Source organism: Coregonus clupeaformis, chromosome 13 (assembly GCF_020615455.1).
Source record: "Coregonus clupeaformis isolate EN_2021a chromosome 13, ASM2061545v1, whole genome shotgun sequence".
Classification (NCBI taxonomy): domain Eukaryota; kingdom Metazoa; phylum Chordata; class Actinopteri; order Salmoniformes; family Salmonidae; genus Coregonus; species Coregonus clupeaformis.
Genome location: NC_059204.1, coordinates 58024219 through 58046555, shown reverse-complemented (window position 1 = coordinate 58046555; position 22337 = coordinate 58024219). Strand labels below are relative to the sequence as shown.

The 22337-nt window shown below is 41.0% G+C and overlaps 2 protein-coding genes across 6 annotated transcripts in view; both read right to left on the bottom strand.

The window, feature by feature from the left end:
- Nucleotides 1-18132, bottom strand: part of LOC121579995 (THO complex subunit 2) — a 57263-nt gene extending 39131 nt beyond the window's left edge. For both annotated transcript variants that reach the window (XM_041895049.2, XM_041895050.2), the window contains exons 1-15: nucleotides 18030-18132; nucleotides 16707-16762; nucleotides 16358-16449; nucleotides 10727-10778; nucleotides 10526-10596; nucleotides 8587-8708; nucleotides 7847-7980; nucleotides 7362-7522; nucleotides 6843-6935; nucleotides 6485-6640; nucleotides 3573-3745; nucleotides 3092-3287; nucleotides 2904-2945; nucleotides 2635-2765; nucleotides 927-1028 (exon numbers count right to left, since the gene is read on the bottom strand). In XM_041895049.2, coding sequence (XP_041750983.2) covers nucleotides 927-1028; nucleotides 2635-2765; nucleotides 2904-2945; nucleotides 3092-3287; nucleotides 3573-3745; nucleotides 6485-6640; nucleotides 6843-6935; nucleotides 7362-7522; nucleotides 7847-7980; nucleotides 8587-8708; nucleotides 10526-10596; nucleotides 10727-10778; nucleotides 16358-16449; nucleotides 16707-16762; nucleotides 18030-18115 — 1667 coding nt within the window. In that variant the 5' untranslated portion in view covers nucleotides 18116-18132. The remainder of the gene's footprint in view (nucleotides 1-926; nucleotides 1029-2634; nucleotides 2766-2903; nucleotides 2946-3091; nucleotides 3288-3572; nucleotides 3746-6484; nucleotides 6641-6842; nucleotides 6936-7361; nucleotides 7523-7846; nucleotides 7981-8586; nucleotides 8709-10525; nucleotides 10597-10726; nucleotides 10779-16357; nucleotides 16450-16706; nucleotides 16763-18029) is intronic.
- A 1087-nt stretch (nucleotides 18133-19219) lies between these two features.
- Nucleotides 19220-22337, bottom strand: part of LOC121579994 (cohesin subunit SA-2-like) — a 29562-nt gene continuing 26444 nt past the window's right edge. For 3 of the 4 annotated variants that reach the window (XM_045224530.1, XM_045224531.1, XM_045224535.1), the window contains 4 exons: nucleotides 21525-21635; nucleotides 21278-21404; nucleotides 21100-21177; nucleotides 19220-20865 (listed from right to left, as the gene is read on the bottom strand). In XM_045224530.1, coding sequence (XP_045080465.1) covers nucleotides 20842-20865; nucleotides 21100-21177; nucleotides 21278-21404; nucleotides 21525-21635 — 340 coding nt within the window. In that variant the 3' untranslated portion in view covers nucleotides 19220-20841. Of the gene's footprint in view, nucleotides 20866-21099; nucleotides 21178-21277; nucleotides 21405-21524; nucleotides 21636-22337 lie in introns of those variants that run through there. The other variant, XM_045224534.1, reaches the window with a different exon arrangement.

Sequence of the window (22337 nt, the reverse complement as noted above, 5' to 3'; positions counted from 1 at the left end):
GGACTGGAATAAAAGCCTGCACACCTATTAGCTCTCCTGAAGGATGGTTGACCACCCTTAATAAAACATTGCAACATTACACCCAAAAACGTTTTATGCCTTTATAAAATAATTAGCTCATTCAATATATCAAAGATCAAATGGCTATGGTAGGCTACAAATCTTTTTATTCAGCTGAAGCAAGCCCACACATTTTCTTCAGGAAATGTATATTTTCTTGTTTAGTCATTTATCTTCGCTACCTTAGAAGTGTTTAATTTGCAGGCTGAGTAGCATCTATTGAGTTGCAATGTCCCATACATTGGATGCCCAAATCAACTGGAAGTATCTACAAAACAAGTTTTGAATTGGCTACCTAGTTAGTCTGTTTTCTATCATATTTGATAGGCTATTCTCTCTCCTTGAGCAATGGCCCACTCACACACATACAGGTGATGCGCGCACACAGACGCTAAAGTTTCATATTACGATCCTGGCTGATATGTTTAAAAAAAAAAAAAAATTCCATGACTTTTCAGGTTCTACCATTTTCCAGGCCTGGAAAACAATTGTAAAATCCCATGACTTTACCAGGATTTTCATGACCGTACGAACCCTGACACACACACATACCTTTTGACAAGTTTCCAACAGCAACCACTGAAAGCTCAATGGACAAAGTAACTGAGTTTATCTCCTAGAAGAATTTGTGAGAAACACTGACTGGCTTTGAGGGTGCTTTCCTAGAGATGCTGCTACATTATACTCAAGGGGCATGGGTTGGACGCCTGAATTAGTTTAGATGCCTGAAAAGTCTATAAAAAGGAACCTATGAGTTGTGGGTGCAGAAAACGTGACTTCTAAGTGCCACAACCAAACGTTGGATAAAACAGCAGGCACTATATCTAACTGGTAAGGCGGTAGGTAGGCGTAGCAACGTGACTTACTTCATGATGTATTTGGCTCTGTCCACAGTCTGAGCTTTGACCTTGACCAGCAGCGGGTGGCTGGTGTACGTCTCGTTCTTCCACTGCCCGTATAGCCGGTACCTGGGGACCACAGGTAGAACACAGGTGGGTGGGTTAACACTGACATACAGTACCAGTCAAAAGTTTGGACACCTACTCATTCAAGGGTTTTTCTTAATTTTTACTATTTTCTAAATTGTAGAATAATAGTGAAGACATCAAAACTATGAAATAACACATGGAATCAAGTAGTAACCAAAAAAGTGTTAAACAAATCAAAACATATTTTATATTTGAGATTCTTCAAATAGCCTTCCACAAGCTTCCCAAGTTGGGTGAATTTTGGCCCATTCCTCCTGACACAGCTGGTGTAACTGAGTCAGGTTTGTAGGCCTCCTTGCTCGCACACACCTTTTCAGTTCTGCCCACACATTTTCTATAGGATTGAGGTCAGGGCTTTGTGATGGCCACTCCAATACCTTGACTTTGTTGTCCTTAAGCCATTTTGCCACAACTTTGGAAGGATGCTTGGGGTCATTGTCCATTTGGGAGACCCATTTGCGACCAAGCTTTAACTTCCTGACTGATGTCTTGAGATGTTGCTTCAATATATCCACAATTTTCTTTCCTCATGATGCCAACTATTTTGTGAAGTGCACCAGTCCCTCCTGCAGCAAAGCACCCCCACAACATGATGCTGCCACCCCCGTGCTTCACAGTTGGGATGGTGTTCTTCGGCTTGCAAGGTCCCCCTTTTTCCTCCAAACATAACGATGGTCATTATGGCCAAACAGTTCTATTTTTTGTTTCATCAGACCAGAGGACATTTCTACAAAAAGTACTATATTTGTCTACATGTGCAGTTGCAAACCGTAATTTGGCTTTTTTAATGGCGGTTTTGGAGCAGTGGCTTCTTCCTTGCTGAGCGGCCTTTCAGGTTATGTCGATATAGGACTCGTTTTACTGTGGATATGGATAATTTTGTACCTGTTTCCTCCAGCATCTTCACAAGGTCCTTTGCTGTTGTTCTGGGATTGATTTGCACTTTTCACACCAAAGTACGTTCATCTCTAGGAGACAGAATGCATCTCCTTCCTGAGCGGTATGACGGCTGCGTGGTCCCATGGTGTTTATACTTGCGTACTATTGTTTGTACAGATGAACGTGGTACCTTCAGGCGTTTGGAAATTGCTCCCAAGGATGAACCAGGCTTGTGGAGGTCTACCATTTTTTTTCTGAGGTCTTGGCTGATTTCTTTTGCTTTTCCCATGATGTCAAGCAAAGAGGCACTGAGTTTGAAGGTAGGCCTTGAAATACATCCACAGGTAAACCTCCAATTGACTCAAATGATGTCAATTAGCCTATCAGAAGCTTCTAAAGCCATGACATCATTTTCTGGAATTTTCCAAGCCGTTTAAAGGCACAGTCAACTTAGTGTATGTAAACTTCTGACCCACTGGAATTGTGATACAGTGAATTATAAGTGAAATAATCTTTCTGTAAACAATTGTTGGAAAAATGACTTGTGTCATGCACAAAGTAGATGTCCTAACCGACTTGCCAAAACTATAGTTTGTTAACAAGAAATTTGTGGAGTGGTTGAAAAAACAAGTTTTAATGACTCCAACCTAAGTGTATGTAAACTTCCGACTTCAACTGTATATATATAGATATAGATATGTTTCACCTGTGCTGGTAAGGGAACAGCTTGAAGAGGCCCCAGAGCTCTTCTGACATGCAGGCGTTGCATTCCATTAGAGAGAGCGAGGGCAGCAGCACCTGGTCTGCAATGCTCAGGAAACAACTCAGCAACGTGTCCTAGTAGGGAACAGCAGCACAGAGCAGACCACAGTGTGTGGATGCTTACAGAATGATATTCTATTTATTACTCTTGCTGATTAATACAACAAGGCTGTTCTAAGTCACTTCTTGGTCCCATTTACTTTGATAACTCACCATTTTGTCCTTGATGTGGTCATTTCGACCCTCACTTTGGTACTGGAGGAACAAAAGAGAACAAGAGGACAATTAATGAGATGAAGCTAGAGTAGGAGAGGGTATGCCAATGAATTTTCCTTCGGGGATCAATTAAAGCATTACTTATCATCAATGGACTTTAGGCAAACTGATGGTAGGGCCTGTACCTCTTTCATGAAGCCCTTGCCCAGTCGTACTATCTTGGCAAAGAGGATGGGGTCGTGGGAGAGGTGAGGCCCCAGGTAGCAGAGCATGCTGAACACGTCCCTGCGCAGGTCCTCAAAGCTCTCGGCAGGTCTGGGGGCCCGCTTGTTCCTCAGGGGCCTCATCACACAGCCCTTGGCCCCTTTGGGGACCCCGGCTCTGCAAGGGAAACACATGTGAGACAGGGCGTACTAAACACAGCAACATACAGCCTCCACTGCTCTAGTGTGAAGAGGAAGTGGTTCTGTTTGTGGTTGTCGTTATGTCTGTGTGTATTCAGTGTGTCCCTACAATTAAATGAAAGGCTGGCATCAGAGGATGTTATAGTCTGGCTGGCTGTGTATGTACACTCTGGCATGTCGTGTTGCGGTGTATTTAGGTGCATCTCTTTGTTCCACCAGTGTGCGAAGAGCACTAAGTGAATCTGTGGGAGCGGGCAGGCACCTGCGGTACAGCGGCTCCACAGTCAGGTGCAGCAGCTGGCATAGTGCCAGGGCGATGGCCTTGTGAGAGGTGGCGTAGAAGGCGGGCATCTGGTCCATAATGTTCTGGGCATGGTTCCAGTCGCCGATCCTCAGCAGCGCTTCCAGCAGGCCCAGCTTCTGGTTATCAGGAGGCTGAGGGGAGAGGGGGAGATGCTGAGAGTATGTGTGCTTGAGTGAGGATCAGGGCAATTGGAGCAGCAGAAGCAGTAGTTAGAGAGCAGCTCTTCCTAAGTCCTTAGTTTATGACTGTCAGTCATAAACTAGCTGAAGGATCTCACACAGTACAAAGCAGGCCCATTAAAAGAGGTTACGGAGGATTTGCAAATACAAAGCCTAGTCAGTAAATCCCAAGACGTCATTTACTCCAGCAGCACTGGATGGGAACAAGGAACGGTAGAAATCCCTCATCCTATCTGACGCTGCACTTCATATGTGTGTGACTGACACAACTAACTGTGACACAGCATAGTAACAAGGCAGTGCTGTCAGGGAGAGGCTGTGACGTGGGATGAGAAAGCTAGCTAGAGGACGAGCGGATATTCTGCTCCTTCAATGTTGCTCTCACTTCTTTTTGCGACCAGGCTATTCTCTAAATTTGCCCTCATCTCCCACTGTGGGCTTAATTTTTAAATATTTTTTTTAATTGAGAGAAGAAAACAATTAAAAAAAATGCAAGCCACAGCAAAAACTATTGTTGAAACAGATATTCACTCAATTTAGCATTAGAATGACTCCGGCACCCAGTTGACTGAGATGCAAACTGACAATCTGGAGCTTGGACTGGAGGCTGGAGTTATTTTAGAAACATGGCCCACAAAAGCCTTCAGTGTTGCTATTCGTTACTGTTAGCGTGCGGGATGGGGGGTGGAGAAGCGGTCCGTGTGGAGTCTGTACGTTTAACACCACGTCTGTGGCTGTGGCCTGACCGCTGCAGCGCGAATTAACAGACCTCCTCTGGTCCATCAATTACTGCCTGTGCTGTCTGTCTGTGGTCCTCAGCAGCACGGCTCTGCCTCAGACAGACACTGACTAGCAACTCGTTAACACACACAGCAATAAAGCATTTCCTTTCCCTTCACCTACACCCTGTGGCAGCCTTATAAAGACTGGGATTCATCATGGAAAACAAAGAAGGACACTTGATGGAAGTAGAGTTGTGCTTCAGTACAGAACCGGTACCCAAATGTGCAGACATGTTTTTCAAATGGTAGAAATATACAGTGGGGAGAACAAGTATTTGATACACTGCCGATTTTGCAGGTTTTCCTACTTACAAAGCATGTAGAGGTCTGTGATTTTTATCATAGGTACACTTCAACTGTGAGAGACGGAATCTAAAACAAAAATCCAGAAAATCCCATTGTATGATTTTTAAGTAATTAATTTGCATTTTATTGCATGACATAAGTATTTGATCACCTACCAACCAGGAAGAATTCCGGCTCTCACAGACCTGTTAGTTTTTCTTTAAGAAGCACTCCTGTTCTCCACTCATTACCTGTATTAACTGCATCGGTTTGAACTCGTTACCTGTATAAAAGACACCTGTCCACACACTCAATCAAACAGACTCCAACCTCTCCACAATGGCCAAGACCAGAGAGCTGTGTAAGGACATCAGGGATAAAATTGTAGACCTGCACAAGGCTGGGATGGGCTACAGGACAATAAGGAAGCAGCTTGGTGAGAAGGCAACAACTGTTGCCGCAATTATTAGAAAATGGAAGAAGTTCAAGATGACGGTCAATCACCCTCGGTCTGGGGCTCCATGCAAGATCTCACCTCGTGGGGCATCAATGATCATGAGGAAGGTGAGGGATCAGCCCAGAACTACACGGCAGGAACTGGTCAATGACCTGAAGAGAGCTGGGACCACAGTCTCAAAGAAAACCATTAGTAACACACTACGCCGTCATGGATTAAAATCCTGCAGCGCACGCAAGGTCCCCCCGGCTCATGCCAGCGCATGTCCAGGCCTGTCTGAAGTTTGCCAATGACCATCTGGATGATCCAGAGGTGGAATGGGAGAAGGTCATGTGGTCTGAGCGTCTGCTAAATGACGTAAATGTAAATGTCTGATGAGACAAAAATATAGCTTTTTGGTCTAAACTCCACTCGCCGTGTTTGGAGGAAGAAGGATGAGTACAACCCCAAGAACACCATCCCAACCGTGAAGCATGGAGGTGGAAACATCATTCTTTGGGGATACTTTTCTGCAAAGGGGACAGGACAACTGCACCGTATTGAGGGGAGGATGGATGGGGCCATGTATCGCGAGATCTTGGCCAACAACCTCCTTCCCTCAGTAAGAGCATTGAAGATGGGTCGTGGCTGGGTCTTCCAGCATGACAACGACCCGAAACACACAGCCAGGGCAACTAAGGAGTGGCTCCGTAAGAAGCATCTCAAGGTCCTGGAGTGACCTAGCCAGTCTCCAGACCTGAACCCAATAGAAAATCTTTGGAGGGAGCTGAAAGTCCGTATTGCCCAGCGACAGCCCCGAAACCTAAAGGATCTGGAGAAGATCTGTATGGAGGAGTGGGCCAAAATCCCTGCTGCAGTGTGTGCAAACCTGGTCAAGACCTACAGGAAACGTATGATCTCTGTAATTGCAAACAAAGGTTTATGTACCAAATATTAAGTTCTGCTTTTCTGATGTATCAAATACTTATGTCATGCAATAAAATGCAAATTAATTACTTAAAAATCATACAATGTGATTTTCTGGATTTTCTCACAGTTGAAGTGTACCTATGATAAAAAGTACAGACCTCTACATGCTTTGTAAATAGGAAAACCTGCAAAATCGGCAGTGTATCAAATACTTGTTCTCCCCACTGTATGTGAGTGATGGTGATGAGATGACTTTACCTTGTCATTCTTCTCCTCCTCTTTCTCCTTCTCTCTCTCCTTGTCCTCTGTCTTCTCGGAGGGCACCACTACCATGGTGAGCTTGCGGGCGATCTGCTTGGCCTCCGTGATCTCTCGCTTGTGCTCCTCTATAATGCTGGCATCCAGTGGCATCAGCTGGGAAGGCAGAGGCACAGAGGACAGGACAGACTGTCATATGTCAGGTCACAGCTTACAGAACAAGGCGATTCGATTTTCCTATCGGATCAGCTGCTGCACAATCGGGCATTTACTGAGGACAACCAATGTTAGTCTTAAATCATATATATACAATTATATTATTATATGTGAGAGTAAGTGTGAGTTGAGAGATGCTTACGTGCACATAGAGGTCCTCCAGCTCTATGAGGTTGTGGTGGAGAAGGGCGGCAGCAATGTGGTAGAGTGACGTGGGGGTCTCCTCATTGGGCTCCTGGGGGAGAGGGACAGTCAGAGGAACAGCTAATGGATGGGGGGGTCTAGTACAAATCAATAGAGATCACTCGGCTGTCCTTTGATCCCCAACTTGGAGCTAAAGTGTATATTTCAGTGCCGGGCAGCATTACTATTCACATCAGGTCTGACTGCACCATTTTCCCTCATTCCTGCAGGTCAAGGGAGAATAGCTGGAGAAAATTCCAAACCTGGGCAAGATTTATGTTCTCATCAATAAGACCTTAAATTGTTTATGGATTTCTCTGCTTCTTGGGCAGGTAGCTCCTCACTAACGCCTCACAAATACGCATTTGTACAGTTTCTATCCGGCAGGTTTCAGACAGGCGGCAGGTTTCAGACAGGCGGCAGGTTTCAGACAGGCGGCAGACAGTCACTGTCCAGCAGGGAGTCTGCACTCTCTCACCTGGTTGAACTTGAACTTGAAGCCCAGGATGTGGCAGAGGGTGAGGGGTTCACACATGTAGGACTTGATGAGGGGCAGGAAGAACTCATCCTGGTCAGAACGACACTCGTACACCTCCAGGATGATGTCCAGAACGCGGTTGGGGTCCAGGTTGAAGCATCCTGCAGGGTGGAGACGGGGTTAGTGTAGAGATGACATACGAATAACTTGGGTACAAAATATGGAGATGTGTTATGTAAATCCTATTTGGGAGTCTAACTGGTCAGGTACAGGTACTACAAATATTCACATCCCAGGCAACATTTGAATCCTCAAGTTAAACAATAAAAAGCACTTCTGCCTAATTCAAATCTCCATGACTTTCAGGGCTGGCCATAGACATTATTCTGTCACAGAAAACACAGTAAGACAAAGACCACAAGGGGCAGTTATGTCTTGGCTGTGGAGAACGTGATGAAAATGCAAAAAGACGAGGGGTTTCATACCTATCAGGGACTTGATGCTCTCTAGGACGATGTGGCTGGTGATGTTGCCTGAGAGGTCTTGGCCCAGCTCAGTGATCAGCTTGGCATAGCCCTCATTCTCTTCCCTCAGCAAGTTGAACTTCTGCTGCTTGTAACTGTCAGGGGACAGAGTTGAAAACAATATGTAGGAGGCCACTCTGCACCATTCACCATTAGACAAAACTTCACATTTTAGGCCCACGTGTGAATCAAATGATCATTTATTGTGTTTCTATTGTACTACAGGGTAATAGAACCCTATACAGCTTGAATTACCATGTATTGCAGCACAGTAGTGTGTGAACAACAGCCTGAGAGAATTATAAACAACTAAAGTGATGCAATTTATCTACATTCTGTGCTGACATTACATTTGGTGTTCATGGCAAAGCTCTCAACCTATAGGGTAAATAGTCACGTATTAAACGCTACAGCCACAGGCTGTGAGGTGGATAAGCCAGGGATGGAGATGTAACCTTGGGTTAACAGCCTCTCCAGCACAGTCAACACAGCTGAGTAACAGATGTGCCCTGACCTGTCCTGGGGATAACAGTAGCTAACCCCAGTTCTGGAGGGTGACTATGTGGGTTTAAATCTTTAACACTGTTTTTAATTAGGCTACTTGGTCAGACCATTCCATTTACTACGCTGTTGACCTTTTGACACTGAACATTACAGGATTTTTGTTTTTATAGATGAAAATAAGTCACTGCTCCACTTACAATAGCTTGGTCTTGATTTTGACGATTTTCTGGTTGAACTGATGGGCTTGCTTTATGAGTCCCAGGGACTCCAGGGTCTCTGGGTCCAGCCTCTCCTTCAGGATGGCATCTGGCACAAATAACTGAAGAGAGGGCAGGAGGAAACAAACAAGTGTTATATAAAGACTGGTAAATATATATTATATGGTTATGAATGATAGCAAATTTAAAGCGGCAATCAGCAGTTGAAACAAAAACAAAGCGTTCTCACGCTCCTGTTTCGGTAAAAGCTGAGGGATGGGGCAGGAGAAATGCAACTACTCTCAAATTCCTAAACAGAGCTATGGATGCAAGGACTGACCATCCATGATATCAAAATGTGAGTAAGACCTTTAAACAGGTCAACATTCACAAGGCCGCGGGGCCAGACGGATTACAAGGACGCGTACTCAGATGACGCAATCTCTATTGCACTCCACACTGCCCTTTCCCACCTGGACAAAAGGAACACCTACGTCAGAATGCTGTTTGTTGACTACAGCTCAGCATGTGCCCTCAAAGCTCATCACTAAGCTAAGGATCCTGGGACTAAACACCTCCCTAAACACCTCCCTTCCTGACGGGCCGCCCCCAGGTGGTAAGGGTAGGCAACAACACATCTGCCACGCTGAACCTCAACGCGGGGGCCCCTCAGGGGTGTGTGCTTTGTCCCCTCCTGTACTCCCTGTTCACTCACTGGCTGCGCACGACTCCAACACCATCATTAAGTTTGCTGACAACACAACATTGGTAGGCCTGATCACCGACGACGATGAGACAGCTTATAGGGAGGAGGTCAGAGACCTGGCAGTGTGGTGCCAGGCCAACAACCTCTTCCTCAACGTGACAAAAGGAGCTGATTGTGGACTACAGGAAAAGGAGGGCCGAGCACGCCCCCATTCACAAATTAACTTTTAAGAAGGCACACCTGTTAATTGAAATGCATTCCAGGTGACTACCTCATGAAGCTGCTTGAGAGAATGCCAAAAGTGTGCAAAGCTGTCATCAAAGCAAAGGGTGTCTATTTGAAGAATCTCAAATATAAAATATATTTTGATTTGTTTAACCCTTTTTTGGTTACTACATGATTCCATGTGTGTTATTTCATAGTTTTGATGTCTTCACTATTATTCTACAATGTAAAAAATAGTAAAAATAAAGAAAAACCCTTGAATGAGTAGGTGTGTCCAAACTTTTGACTGGTAGTGTACATATTACCTCAATTACCTTGACTAACCTGTACCCCTGCACATTGACTCTGTACCGGTACCCCCTGTATATAGCCTCGTTATTGTTATTTAAATAGTTACTTCTTTTTTTTTTATTAACCTTTTTTTTTTTTTTTTATGTATTTGTTATTTGTTTAGCAAACATTTTCATACGTTAAAAAAAACTGCATTGTTGGTTAAGGGCTTGTAAGCATTTCACAGTAAGGTCTACACCTGTTGTATTCGGTGCATGTGACAAATACAATTTGATTTGATTTTGAAATTATAGTTTGAAACATTTTGAGGCTATAGAATGTTTGTTTAAATTTACTTTGTTTACAAACGGAGTAAAACAAGCTTATATTTTGGATTCTGATGACGTACGACAGTTGAACTAAGCTAATGAGGCATATATTCTTCAAGAATCAATGTCTACATACAGTATCACTCATAAGTCTAAAAAATGTATGTAGCAACTGCTGATTGCACCTTTAACATTTGTGAAGAGAATCAAACATTACTATAATATTCTAAATTCAGAGCCAATTAAAAAAAGTGTGTTCTTATTTAATACTGTGTTTTGGCCTTACAATGGGAAATACAACAGACAAAGGTTGAGTTTTGTTTGAACAATACTGCCACCTAGTGAAAGTTTGACAATTTCATGATAATGTATTTTTGCTCTTTGCAGTAAACACTTGAAATACACTTACCAGACACGCTCCCACTAGCTGGGTGTAATGGTCGCGTTTGTTTTTTTCCTCCAAAGAACTGGTCTCTATGTCTGTCAAAAATAATTATTAAAACATAATATCATGATGACATTACTGTAATTCAGCAACTCATTTTTTTTACATTTAGGCATACAATTGCAAATGACTGTCACAATATGCCCAAACTGAAGTCATACCCACCTAGTATACTGAAAACATCTGCTAAAATAGATGGCATGTCATCCCGCAGTTCCTGGAAATAAACAAGAAATCAGAAGCATTCAAAACATACATTATTAAAAAGGTTAATTCTCAATTACTTTTGTTTGCTGATAGAGAAGTTCCAGAAGTGTTGTTAATCTTTCTTTACAAGCAAAGCACAAGGTTTTAGTTTGAGATTAATTAATAATGAATTGGCTGGTCGGCAAAAGAAAACACTGTTTTAATCTGGCACAGCTGCAAGTGTACCTTGTCTGCAGTGGTGAAAAAAGTACCTAATTGTCATAATTGAGTAAAAGTAAAGATACCCAGTAAAATACTACTTGAGTAGAAGTCTAAAAGTATTTGGTTTTAAATATACTTAAGTATCAAAAGTAAATGTAATTGCTAAAATATACTTACGTATCAAAAGTATAAATCTTTTCAAATTCCTTATATTAAGCAAATCAGACGGCACCATATAAAAAAAAATAAAAAAAATACGGATAGCCAGGGGCACACTCCAACACTCAGACACCATTTACAAACAAAGCATGTGTTTAGTGAGTCTGCCAAATCAGAGGCAGTAGGGATGACCAGGGATGTTCTCTTGATAAGTGTGAATTAGACAATTTTCATGTCCTGCTAAGCATTCAAAATGTAACAAATACTTTTGCGCGTCAGGGTAAATGTATGTAGTAAAAAGTACATTATTTTCTTTAGGAATGTAGTGAAGTAAAAGTTGTCAAAAATATTAATAGTAAAGGAAAGTACAGATAGCCAAAAACTTTACACCACTGCTTGTCTGCATGTTCCCAATGATAGCGTATGTGACCCCATTGGTAAAATTTTGAAAATCCCACATTCTAGGGAACACAGGAAAAACAACTTGTGGACTCACTGAATACTCTATAAACTTGAACACCTGCTAAAGGAACTTCACTTACAAGGTCCATCGTTTAGGAATGGGTCAAACTCTCTCTTTTAAAGCTGCAATACCTAACTTTTTAGGCGACCTAACCAAATTCACATAGAAATGTCAGTTATAGATCTGTCATTCTCATTGAAAGCAAGTCTAAGAAGCGGTAGATCTGTTCTGTGTGTGCTATTTCTATGCTTCCCATGCGTCTTTTACTTTCGGTTTTGTACACCAGCTTCCAACAGCTGAAAATACAATATTTTTGGTTATGAAAATACAATATTTTTGGTTATGGAAAAGATTATGGCTGACCCCATTTAGTCGACTGGTCGATTGTTTGGTCGACCGAGATTTCTTTAGTCGAGCAGCAGCAATTTTTTATAATGTTTTTCATGGCGTACAAGACACCTGTCTGATTCGTGCCTGTCTGAGTTGACTAATCCATTGTGGAGGACGTGGGAAATCGGGATGGCACAGTCCATCACTCAATGACATGTGCTACTGAAATTGTATATGGTTTTATTAAGTAAAAACAATGGTGCAACACCAATACAAATATTATTTTATAACAAATGCGCTTTCTCCCGCGTTGGATAGCGGTCGCTGTCCGCGTTTCTGAAACACATCAGTGCGCTGTTGAATTGGCACATTTTCCTAGACCATGTTGCTATGTGCATAATAGCAAAGTTAACCAGCATAACCACCACTGCGAGTGGCGCAGTGGTCTAAGGCACTGCATCGCAGTGCTAGCTGTGCCACTAGAGATCCTGGTTCGAATCCAGGCTCTGTCGTAGCCGGCCGCGACCGGGACACCCATGGGGCGGCGCACAATTGGCCCAGCGTCGTCCAGGATAGGGGAGGGAATGGCCGGCAGGGATGTAGCTCAGTAGAGCATGGTGTTTGCAACGCCAGGGTTGTGGGTTCGATTCCCACGGGGGGCCAGTATGAAAAATATAAAATAATGTATGCACTAACTGTAAGTCGCTCTGGATAAGAGCGTCTGCTAAATGACGTAAATGTAAATGTAATATTGGTGTTGAGAACAATGTGGCGGAGGCAGCGGCGGAGTTAGGAGACGAGAAAAGAGCCCTTGCCTTAATTGTCTAAGAAAAGCGAGGAGACTTACAGTTGAAGTCGGAGGTTTACATACACTTAGGTTGGAGTCATTAAAACTTGTTTTTCAACCACTCCACACATTTCTTGTTAACAAACGATAGTTTTGCCAAGTCGGTTGCCAAGTCGGTTAAGTTAAACAATTTAAAGGCAATGCTACCAAATACTAATTGAGTGTATGTAAACTTCTGACCCACTGGGAATGTGATGAAAGAAATAAAAAATCTGAAATAAATCATTCTTTCTACTTTTATTCTGACATTTCACATTCTTAAAATAAAGTGGTGATCCTAACTGACATAAGACAGGGAATTTTTACTAGGATTAAATGTCACAAATTCACAATTTATTTGGCTAAGGTGTATGTAAACTTCCGACTTCAACTGTAATTACTATAGGTCTATAAATCAATAGCCTAACTGTTAAATGTGCCTGGCTTTATAAATCATTCATATATATCTACAGAAATAAGACAGATCCTGCTTCTGTTGCCTGTTTGAGTGTTTATTTAATAGCCTACTGATTCCGTGAGCACCAAGCCTCACACAACCACAACATGTCGGATAAATAATTTCACAATTTCAGCTGTTTTTAAATCTATGCTATGCTGTAATAAAGGCTTTACACTTTTTATTAGTTAGAACAGCCTCTCTGGTATTATTTATAATTTTTTTTGTGTTGTTTACACTATTACAAATTGTCAGAAAAATAATAACCCTCCTTTTCTTGATCTCCTTGTTATTATTACTATTATTATTATGATCATCATTATAATAATAAGTAATGTCCTTATAATTAGTAGGCTTAGTATAGCAGCCTTGTATAACCACCATCAAGCTGTAGGCCTAAGAGTGCATCCTGTTTAGCCTTAATACCGTAACTTACTCAATAGTTATATAGGCTACTGTATCAATCAATCAATCATTCATTCATGTCATCACACAGCATATGAGTCATTCATGATTTGAAATGCAATCAAGCATTGTAGTTTTAAAATAAAATAACAAAGTGACCCTTGAATGGAGTCGTAAAAAATAAATAAGTTGTTCCATTTCGGAAATGTTTGCTGTAATAAAGGCTTTACAAAAAATCGTTAAAACAGACTCTCTGGTATGCTTATAATTTATTTTGTGTTGTTTACATTGTTCCAAAGGGTCAGAAAAATTATATTGTAATCTAACACCTGTTTGGAGCACATAATATGTACACAGCGCTTGCTCCTTACCTTATGTCTTGATCTCCAGTATTTTCCACAACTAGTCAAATTTATTGCACACATCTAATTTGTCCTTTACATCCTGAGCAACCAGTAAACATTCGCCCATTTCGAGTTTATTTGTCAAATCCTCTGAATCCATTTTGCTGTCAATGTGTTCCGGTGTTCAGAGTTTGTTATAACCAATTTATTGATGTGATTATGATAGGCTATAGGTCAGGCCCTATTGGTCAGGTGCATGCGATGCATACATGTCATGTAAAGAGAGCAAGGGTTGAGGGAATAGGGAATGTTTTTCCTAAACAAATGAGGGATTTCGTTAACAGTACTTTTCAGTCAGAAATGGCTGTAATTATACTGAACAAAAATATAAACCATACATGCAGCTCTGGTCCCATGTTTCATGAGCTGAAATAAAAGATCCCAGACACAAACATATCTAACATTTTGTGAAAACATTGTTCACATCCCTGTTAGTGAGCATTTCTCCTTTGACAAAATAATCCATCCACCTGACAGGTGTAGTATATCAAGAAGCTGATTAAACAGCATGATCATTACACAGGTGCACCTTGTGCTGGGGACAATAAAAGGCCACTAAAATGTGCAGTTTTGTCACACAACACAATGCCACAGATGTCTCAAGTTGAGGGATTGTGCAACTGGCATGCTGACTGCAGGAATGTCTACCTGAGCTGTTGCCAGATAATTGAATATTAATTTCTCTATCATAAGCCGCCTCCAACATCGTTTTAGAGAATTTGCCAGTACGTCTAGCCGGCCTCACAACCGCAGACCAAGTGTAACCACGGCAGCCCAGGATCTCCACATTCGGCTTTTTCACCTGCGGGATCATCAGAGACCAGCCACCCCGACAGCGGATGAAACTGTGGATTTGCATAACTGAATAATTTCTGCACAAACTGTTAGAAACCATCTCGGGGATGCTCATCTGCGTGCTCGTCGTCCTCACCAGGGTCTTGACCTGACTGCAGTTTGGCGTCGTAACCGACTTCAGTGGGCAAATGCTCACCTTTGATGGCCACTGGCACGCTGGAGAAGTGTGCTCTTCACGGATGGAACCCGGTTTCAACTGTACCGGGCAGATGGCAGACAGTGTGTATGGAGTCGTGTGGGCAAGCGGTTTGCTGATGTCAACGTTGTAAACAGAGTGCCCCATGGTGGTGGTGGTGGTGGGGTTATGGTATGGGCAGGCATAAGCTACGGACAACGAACACAATTGCATTTGATCAATGGCAATTTGAATGCACAGAGATACCGTGACGAGATCCGGAGGCACTTTGTCGTGCCCATTATCCGTCGCCATCACCTCATGTTTCAGCATGATAATGCACAGCCCCATGTCGCAAGGATCTGTACACAATTCCTGGAAGTTGAAAATGTCCCAGTTCTTTCATGGCCTGTAAACTCACCAGACATGTCACCCATTGAGCATGTTTGTGATGCTCTGGATCGACGTGTACGACAGCGTGTTCCAGTTCCCGCCAATATCTAGTAACTTCGCACAGCCATTGAATAGGAGTGGGACAACATTCCACAGGCCCACAATCAACAGTCTGATCAACTCTATGTGAAGGAGATGTCGCGCTGCATGAGGCAAATGGTAGTCACACCAGATACTGACTGGTTTTCTGATCCATGCCCCTACCAACAGATGCATATCTGTATTCCCAGTCATGTGAAATGCATAAATTAGGGTCTAATGAATTTATTTCAATTGACTGATTTCCTTATATGAACTCTAACTCTGTAAAATCTTAGAAATTGTTGCATGTTGCGTTTATATTTTGGTTCAGTGTATGTCGCAGCTTCAGCATATGTTGCCGCTTCAGCAACAAGGACAGCGCGATCAACACTGTTGATGTTCTGTGGTGGTCGCTGCAGCAGGGAGGAGAGAGAGAGACAACGGGTGCTAGTCACACAGTCACTCGCTGTCATTTTTCTTTAACATAGCGCAGTAAATTTTGCTTAAAACACATAGGATGTGTCTATATGGAAAAATACACGTTTTAAAAATTCAACCAATATTATTTTTAGTCGGGGACAGGCCTAGAAAATATATTTCACAGTGGTTTAGTTGGTACAATGATTCTCTACACTATACTTGCTTGTTTTGTCACAAACTGAAATTAGGCTAACTATTTGAATTTTAGTAACAAGGAAATGGCAGAGCGATTTCTGTATAGTGCATCTTTAATAACCAAAAAACAAGCACTAAATACACATCACTCCAGATACTGCGCGAGTCAGTGTTTTCACTAAAAGGACTCTCCTATAGGTCACAAAATCCTCAAAACGCATGGCAGTTTTTCTGGGATGACAGACATTGCAGACAATGAAAGGACTACAACAAGGCCATACATACCATCATGTCACTGAGGACGCTAGCAGCGAGGTCCAGCTTGAAGTTCCCCTGTACGACATGCCAGCAGAGTTCATACAATGCAGCCTGTATATCTAGAGAATGAAGAGAAGAGGCAAACGGGAAGATAATTATTCCTAATACAATGTGTCAGTATTAGACCTACTCACAAACAGTCAACCAAAGAGCTGTTTGCTCGGTATGATGCTATATGAACATTAGATGACACCTGACATAGCGAGAACCCATCATTGAATGAATAGTACGTCTTAATTTCATGTAGCAATTGTACTCAATTGTAGAAAAACTAACATGCATACTGTTCTTTCAAATAGTACAGAGCAGTACATACCTTTTATCATGCTGTCATGATTTGTTTTGCCTGCAAGATTCTTACATAGTTGTACACTGTGAAAAGAGGAGGGGAAAAGGTGACTTTACTTTATATTTGCTAGTTTATTTTCAGTGACTAGTAATAGTTATCTAAATGATCACAGCTGGTACAGTTAGTAGTAGTGTACAGTAATATATGCGTACATAATGTGTACAGTGTTGCAGACAGCCTAATGTCAGCCCCTAATAATAACACAACATATAATACTGTAACTACCAGACGATCATTTTTTTATGAGGACGCCATTCTGAGCATTTTTGCTATGGCACTTTAAAACATTGTCCAAACCTGTAATGTCCAGTTACTAGAGAGCTTGATGACTTAATTCTGATGTAATTGTAACTGTTGCCAATTATTAAATCAGTTGAAATCGCCCCCATACAAGCTAACTCAGTCGACGACATGTTTTCAATTCAGTACCGTTAGCTATCTAACGTTAGCTATTTAGGGACTACCCTAAGAATTACCACGATGATATAACATTTGTAGACAAAGTGATAGCTGCCTGGGAACCACGCATTACGTAAAAAATGTCACTAGCTTGCTCGTTTGTCCATACAGGTGGTGGCTATTCTAAACAAAGTGGCTAACGAGCTAGCTTGCTAATGTTTTCGTGTAGCAAGAATCAGATGGTTGTGCCAGCATCATCAGCTTGCTGGGTACGCTAGCTAGTTAGCTTATTATGTGAGCGCAAACCGCACGTTGTGATGCACATGCATGCAATGCAGTAGCTAGTCAGCTAGCTCACTGTTCACAAAGTTCTTGCCAACTAGCTAACGTTAGTTAGTTACAATGGGTAACTACTAGCCAACGTTAGAATGTACAGGGTCAACTACCAGGATAGCCTGCATCGTTAGCTGTTTAGCTAACGTTAACTAGCTAGTCTACTGGCTTTCACAGCAATAAGCTACTGTAGCTAGTTGCCTCGGAGGACTGGCGGACTCGAAAGTTAGCTAACTAATTAGTTAGTATCGAATGACCCGGGCCAGCAGTGTTAAATGAATTGTTATATCAATCCCATATGGAATCTGTCGAGTTCTGTACCAAACTATAATTTCAAACAAAATTATTGAACCGCAGCCAACTGTAGCTTGCTATTGTGAAATGGCCTCACTATTTGAAGTAGGGTTAGCATGCTAGGTTGGCTAATTCACATTGCGAGATTGCCCAGGTCTCGTACGAGGACAACGATGGGAACTGGTTTCATGGCTCAACAACCCTTATGGAAAATGAAACACCAAGACATTCGTCTTCACAATTTAACAATATAATACAACTTACAACTCATGTTTTCCAGATTTTTCCCAGTTTTTGATCCAATCAGCAGGGAGGATAAGTGTCGCCATCTTCCCCACAATACCACACATAGCCCGGATGTCTAGCTGAATGCAGGGTCAAAGAACGCAAACCAGTGCATCGTGGGACGCGGAGTAAATGTCAGGTCTTCCAGTCAACTTTAACCACAAATAAATGTTGGAAGCCTAAAATGACAATGCTACAATAAAATTGTGTCTGATATGATGTAGACAAGTGTAAGGATAAGAAATGATGCTGTACAGCTCCACTAGGTGTTAGGCTTGCTTGAGCTTCTCTATCACTTCAGAGCATGTGACATGTGTTGAGTACATAGGATGGTTATGTGATGCTGGGAGCTTCTCAATTTCAGTTTCTGAACAGTATTGATGCAAATTCAGGGCAGAGGAGAGCACAAAGCATCTGAAGGTCAAATCCAGTTGTCAACGTATCCCATTGCCTATCATGTCTCCAAGGAGGATGTGTGTGTGTGTATGTGCATACATAGAAGTCTCACGACACCTCAAATATTATCCACATCATTGTAACATTGGCTTCCTTACTCTTTAAAAAGACCCACATTCATCCCTTAGTGATCACCATCCCAGTACTGACACCAGTGTAGCAACCCCTGAAGCAGGTGATTTATACCAGGGTCACAAAACCAGTGACTATACTGCACTCTATCCCGTAGACATTTCATTTAAGTGTAATAGAGAGAAATAGTAATGGCGTCTTTTTGTAGGCACTACATGGTTCGTTGGACAAAGCCTATGGAGAAATTGAAAGGGGTTTTTGATCAACGCAGAAAATAAGGTCTGTGGTAAACACAGACTTGGGAGATCTTATACGTTTAGTTCTGAGATAATGTTTATCAGCTAACGTCACTTTTTGTGAATTTAAGAATTTATGTTATTAAAGAAAAAGCACATAAATGCTTCATAATTCATGAAGTTCACGTCGACTGCTATTATCTCATAAAACAAAACGCATAAAATCTCCTAAGCATGTGTTAACCTCAGACTTTATTTCCTGTGTATATTCTAAAACCCTATACTTTCCCAGTTCATTTTTCCCATAGGGATGGCTGAACGAACCAGAGGTAACTAATTTCCGGGTTTTAGGACTACAAGGTGGCGAGCTCTATAGGCCTACTAAAAACAACACTCAAATCATCACACAATTGCAGGAGGTTTATTTTGTTCAAAAAGTTACTGTCTCCAGACATAAATACAAACCATAAATGGTACAGTGGACACTTTGTAAATAGAATAAAAAACACACATGTATATACATTTGAATATATATCTATGTGTGTATACATACACATATGCACACACTTTCAGCAGTTCAATGCAAGGACAACAGAAAGGAAAATATCAAAATGACAGTATGAAGCCTACATACAATTTAAGTGAAACAACTATGCATTTCAATGATTTTAAAATTTATTTTCTGTCTAACCTTGCTACAATCTAAATAATGAAAAATATGAAATTCTCTGGTTTGTAGTTTCGTATTTAGATTTTGATATGACATTTTTGCTTTTAAAAAGGAGAGGCTGTGTTTTAAGCTGTTGTGGCTGTATAAAACTATAATTTACAATATTCATGATTACAATTTTATTCCTCCAGAAAAGCTTGTTGGGAACTTGCAAACCAACCTAATGTACATAGAGGTAAAGAAAAGTTACTCAAAACAAGAATCCTTAGAAAAGACAAACAAAACATAACCATACATATACAAAGGTAAATTCTTATGTATAACTGCACATTAGTTAGGAGGTTAATTTAAACCAGTTTACATTCTATTGAACCTTATCATAAGTTGGATTTCAAATTAACAAAAACTGAGCAAATATAAAATGAGCACCGATTCACAATATATTACACATTTTTATAACTGTATAATATGTAATTATATATTTCCTTATATATAATAATATATTATGATACCATGACAGCTAATCCAAACTCTTAAATGTGGTATTTTAGAAACATTCTATAACAAGCTTTCTCTTACAGACACAACAGAGAACCTTTTGACCGCTCTTTTATACAACCCCCCTGCACAACCCCCCTGCACAGTATACTTTTGTTCCACTCTTCAAAAGCCACACAGCATTCAAATCATCATACCTTTAAAAGCAAATCAGAATTCAAACTAAGCCTGTCAATTGGTCAAATGGCATTTGGGCATTATCAGTTCACCAAGAGGTCTCACCTATTACACTGGAAAAAAATAAAGAAACTGCAGGCCACATCCATTGTTACACACCAGAAATTCCATTACAAAAGGTAATTTCTGTACTCTCTATGATGATTATAAAGTACTGATTTACACCTGATTGTCATTACAAAATATCTATAAATCAAAGTCTTCTATAAGTTATAAAAGCAGAACAGATTAACCTTTTAAAAAATACCATGATTGGTATTTAATATTTGAGGTAAGGACTTCCAACAATATTTGCGGTAAGGCCTTCCAACAATATGAAGATATTTCACATTTTCTCTTACTGTATATGTTTTAATATATGGCTACATGCCATGCCAGATTTTATCTTTTAAAAGTATGTCAGACACTACGTATTTACATGACACAAAAACCTGCCCATTGATTGACAAAAGTAAAGGTGAAATTCAAACATGATGTCGAATAGGCAACCATTGCTGCCTCACAAGCAAATAGTCCCATGAGCTTATCTTAAAACAGTTCTCTACAGAGAATACTTCTCGTCATCAAAAAGGTTTTCGGTAACAACACAGTGTCCTCTTCATGCATATCTACCATAATCAGCTTAGAACATTGAAACATTGAGGACCTAAAAGGAAAGGAAATCAATTTTAGTTTTTAAGTACTTTCTGTATAATATGGAAAAGTGAATAGAAGAATATCAGTAAAGCGTTTCCATGAGCATATGCATACCAAAGACACTAACTAGGTATCTGGACTTCACATTGGCACTGCCACTGTTATTGTCAATCATATTGTTTGTTGTACGTTATCTTTAACAATGTAGATATCACTTTACTCTCAATAACAAACCAATACCCACCGAATCATCCATGATGGAAGAAGGATCAAAGTAGTCTGGCTTCAGCTCTGATCTCTCTCTACGATTTTTCGATGGTGGCTAAACAATAACAGCAGAGTAAGAAAGAAGAAACACCAAAGCAGTAAAATTGATAAATGCACTACTTGTGAGAAAATAAACATAATTGACTGTATTTTACCAGATCAATATCCATAGTATCGAAATCCATGCCCTCGTTGAGATCTTCCAAACGGTCCTCTGATGACATCATTACATCCTCTACTATTGGCTCCTCATCGTCCTCCATGAGTCCTGAACTGCGGCGGCTAGAGGGTCAAAGACATGGCCACAAATAACTATATACATTACACACATGGCAGCAAATGACTATGTACTACACTGGGTTTGAAACACCACTCTGGCCTTGAAGAGAAGTGACGTCTTACATTGCATGCTGCATGTGGCTCCTCATCTTGGCATACTGCATGCTGGCTCGCTCCTGCTGCTGCCGGGCCTCAGTTTGCTGTCTCTGGGCTAGCATCCAGGTCACCTGGGTACTGAAAACAGAGGCAGACGCATTAATACAGACAGTCATACTTATTCAAACAAGAGGTGAATTACAGCGGTCTCATTGAAGATATCATTCATTGTGATAACATTACAATGGATATGGTGTCCAATCAAAAACGCATATTTTGACCAAAGGGTAAAATAATACGTTAATTGTGTAGTTCATCCTCTAAGAAAACTAATGGTCCAAACCTCATGTCTTCATCATTATTCGTTCAAAAGTTATTGGATTTTTTACCCTTGTAGGATGGCCAGAATTAGGATGACTAAATCAATGGAGGACAGAAAAAAAAAGTGGTCAAAAATCCGGAAAATTGCATTGTGTAAACTATGCTGGATTCTGTGCAAGAATTAAGTCTACTGGCTACCTGACAGGCTCACTTTCCCGTTGAACTCATCATCTTTCTTCTCGAATCCCCAATACATAAAACAATATAGAGGTAAGATGGATATCGATTTTCAGACATGATATGTAGTATTTTCATATTTTAGTATACACTTTTCATATTAACTCAAAATTCCTGTTATTTTTAGAAGATTTCTCACAAAAACAAGCGTATGTGAAATGTCAACGGAGCACTGAGCGTATACCAAGCCTTTTATTTTCAAAGCCTTTTACATTGAATTCAGCTCGGGTCATGCTAATTTAGCTTTTTGTGACCCGCGGAAAAAACTTTGAAGACGACGAC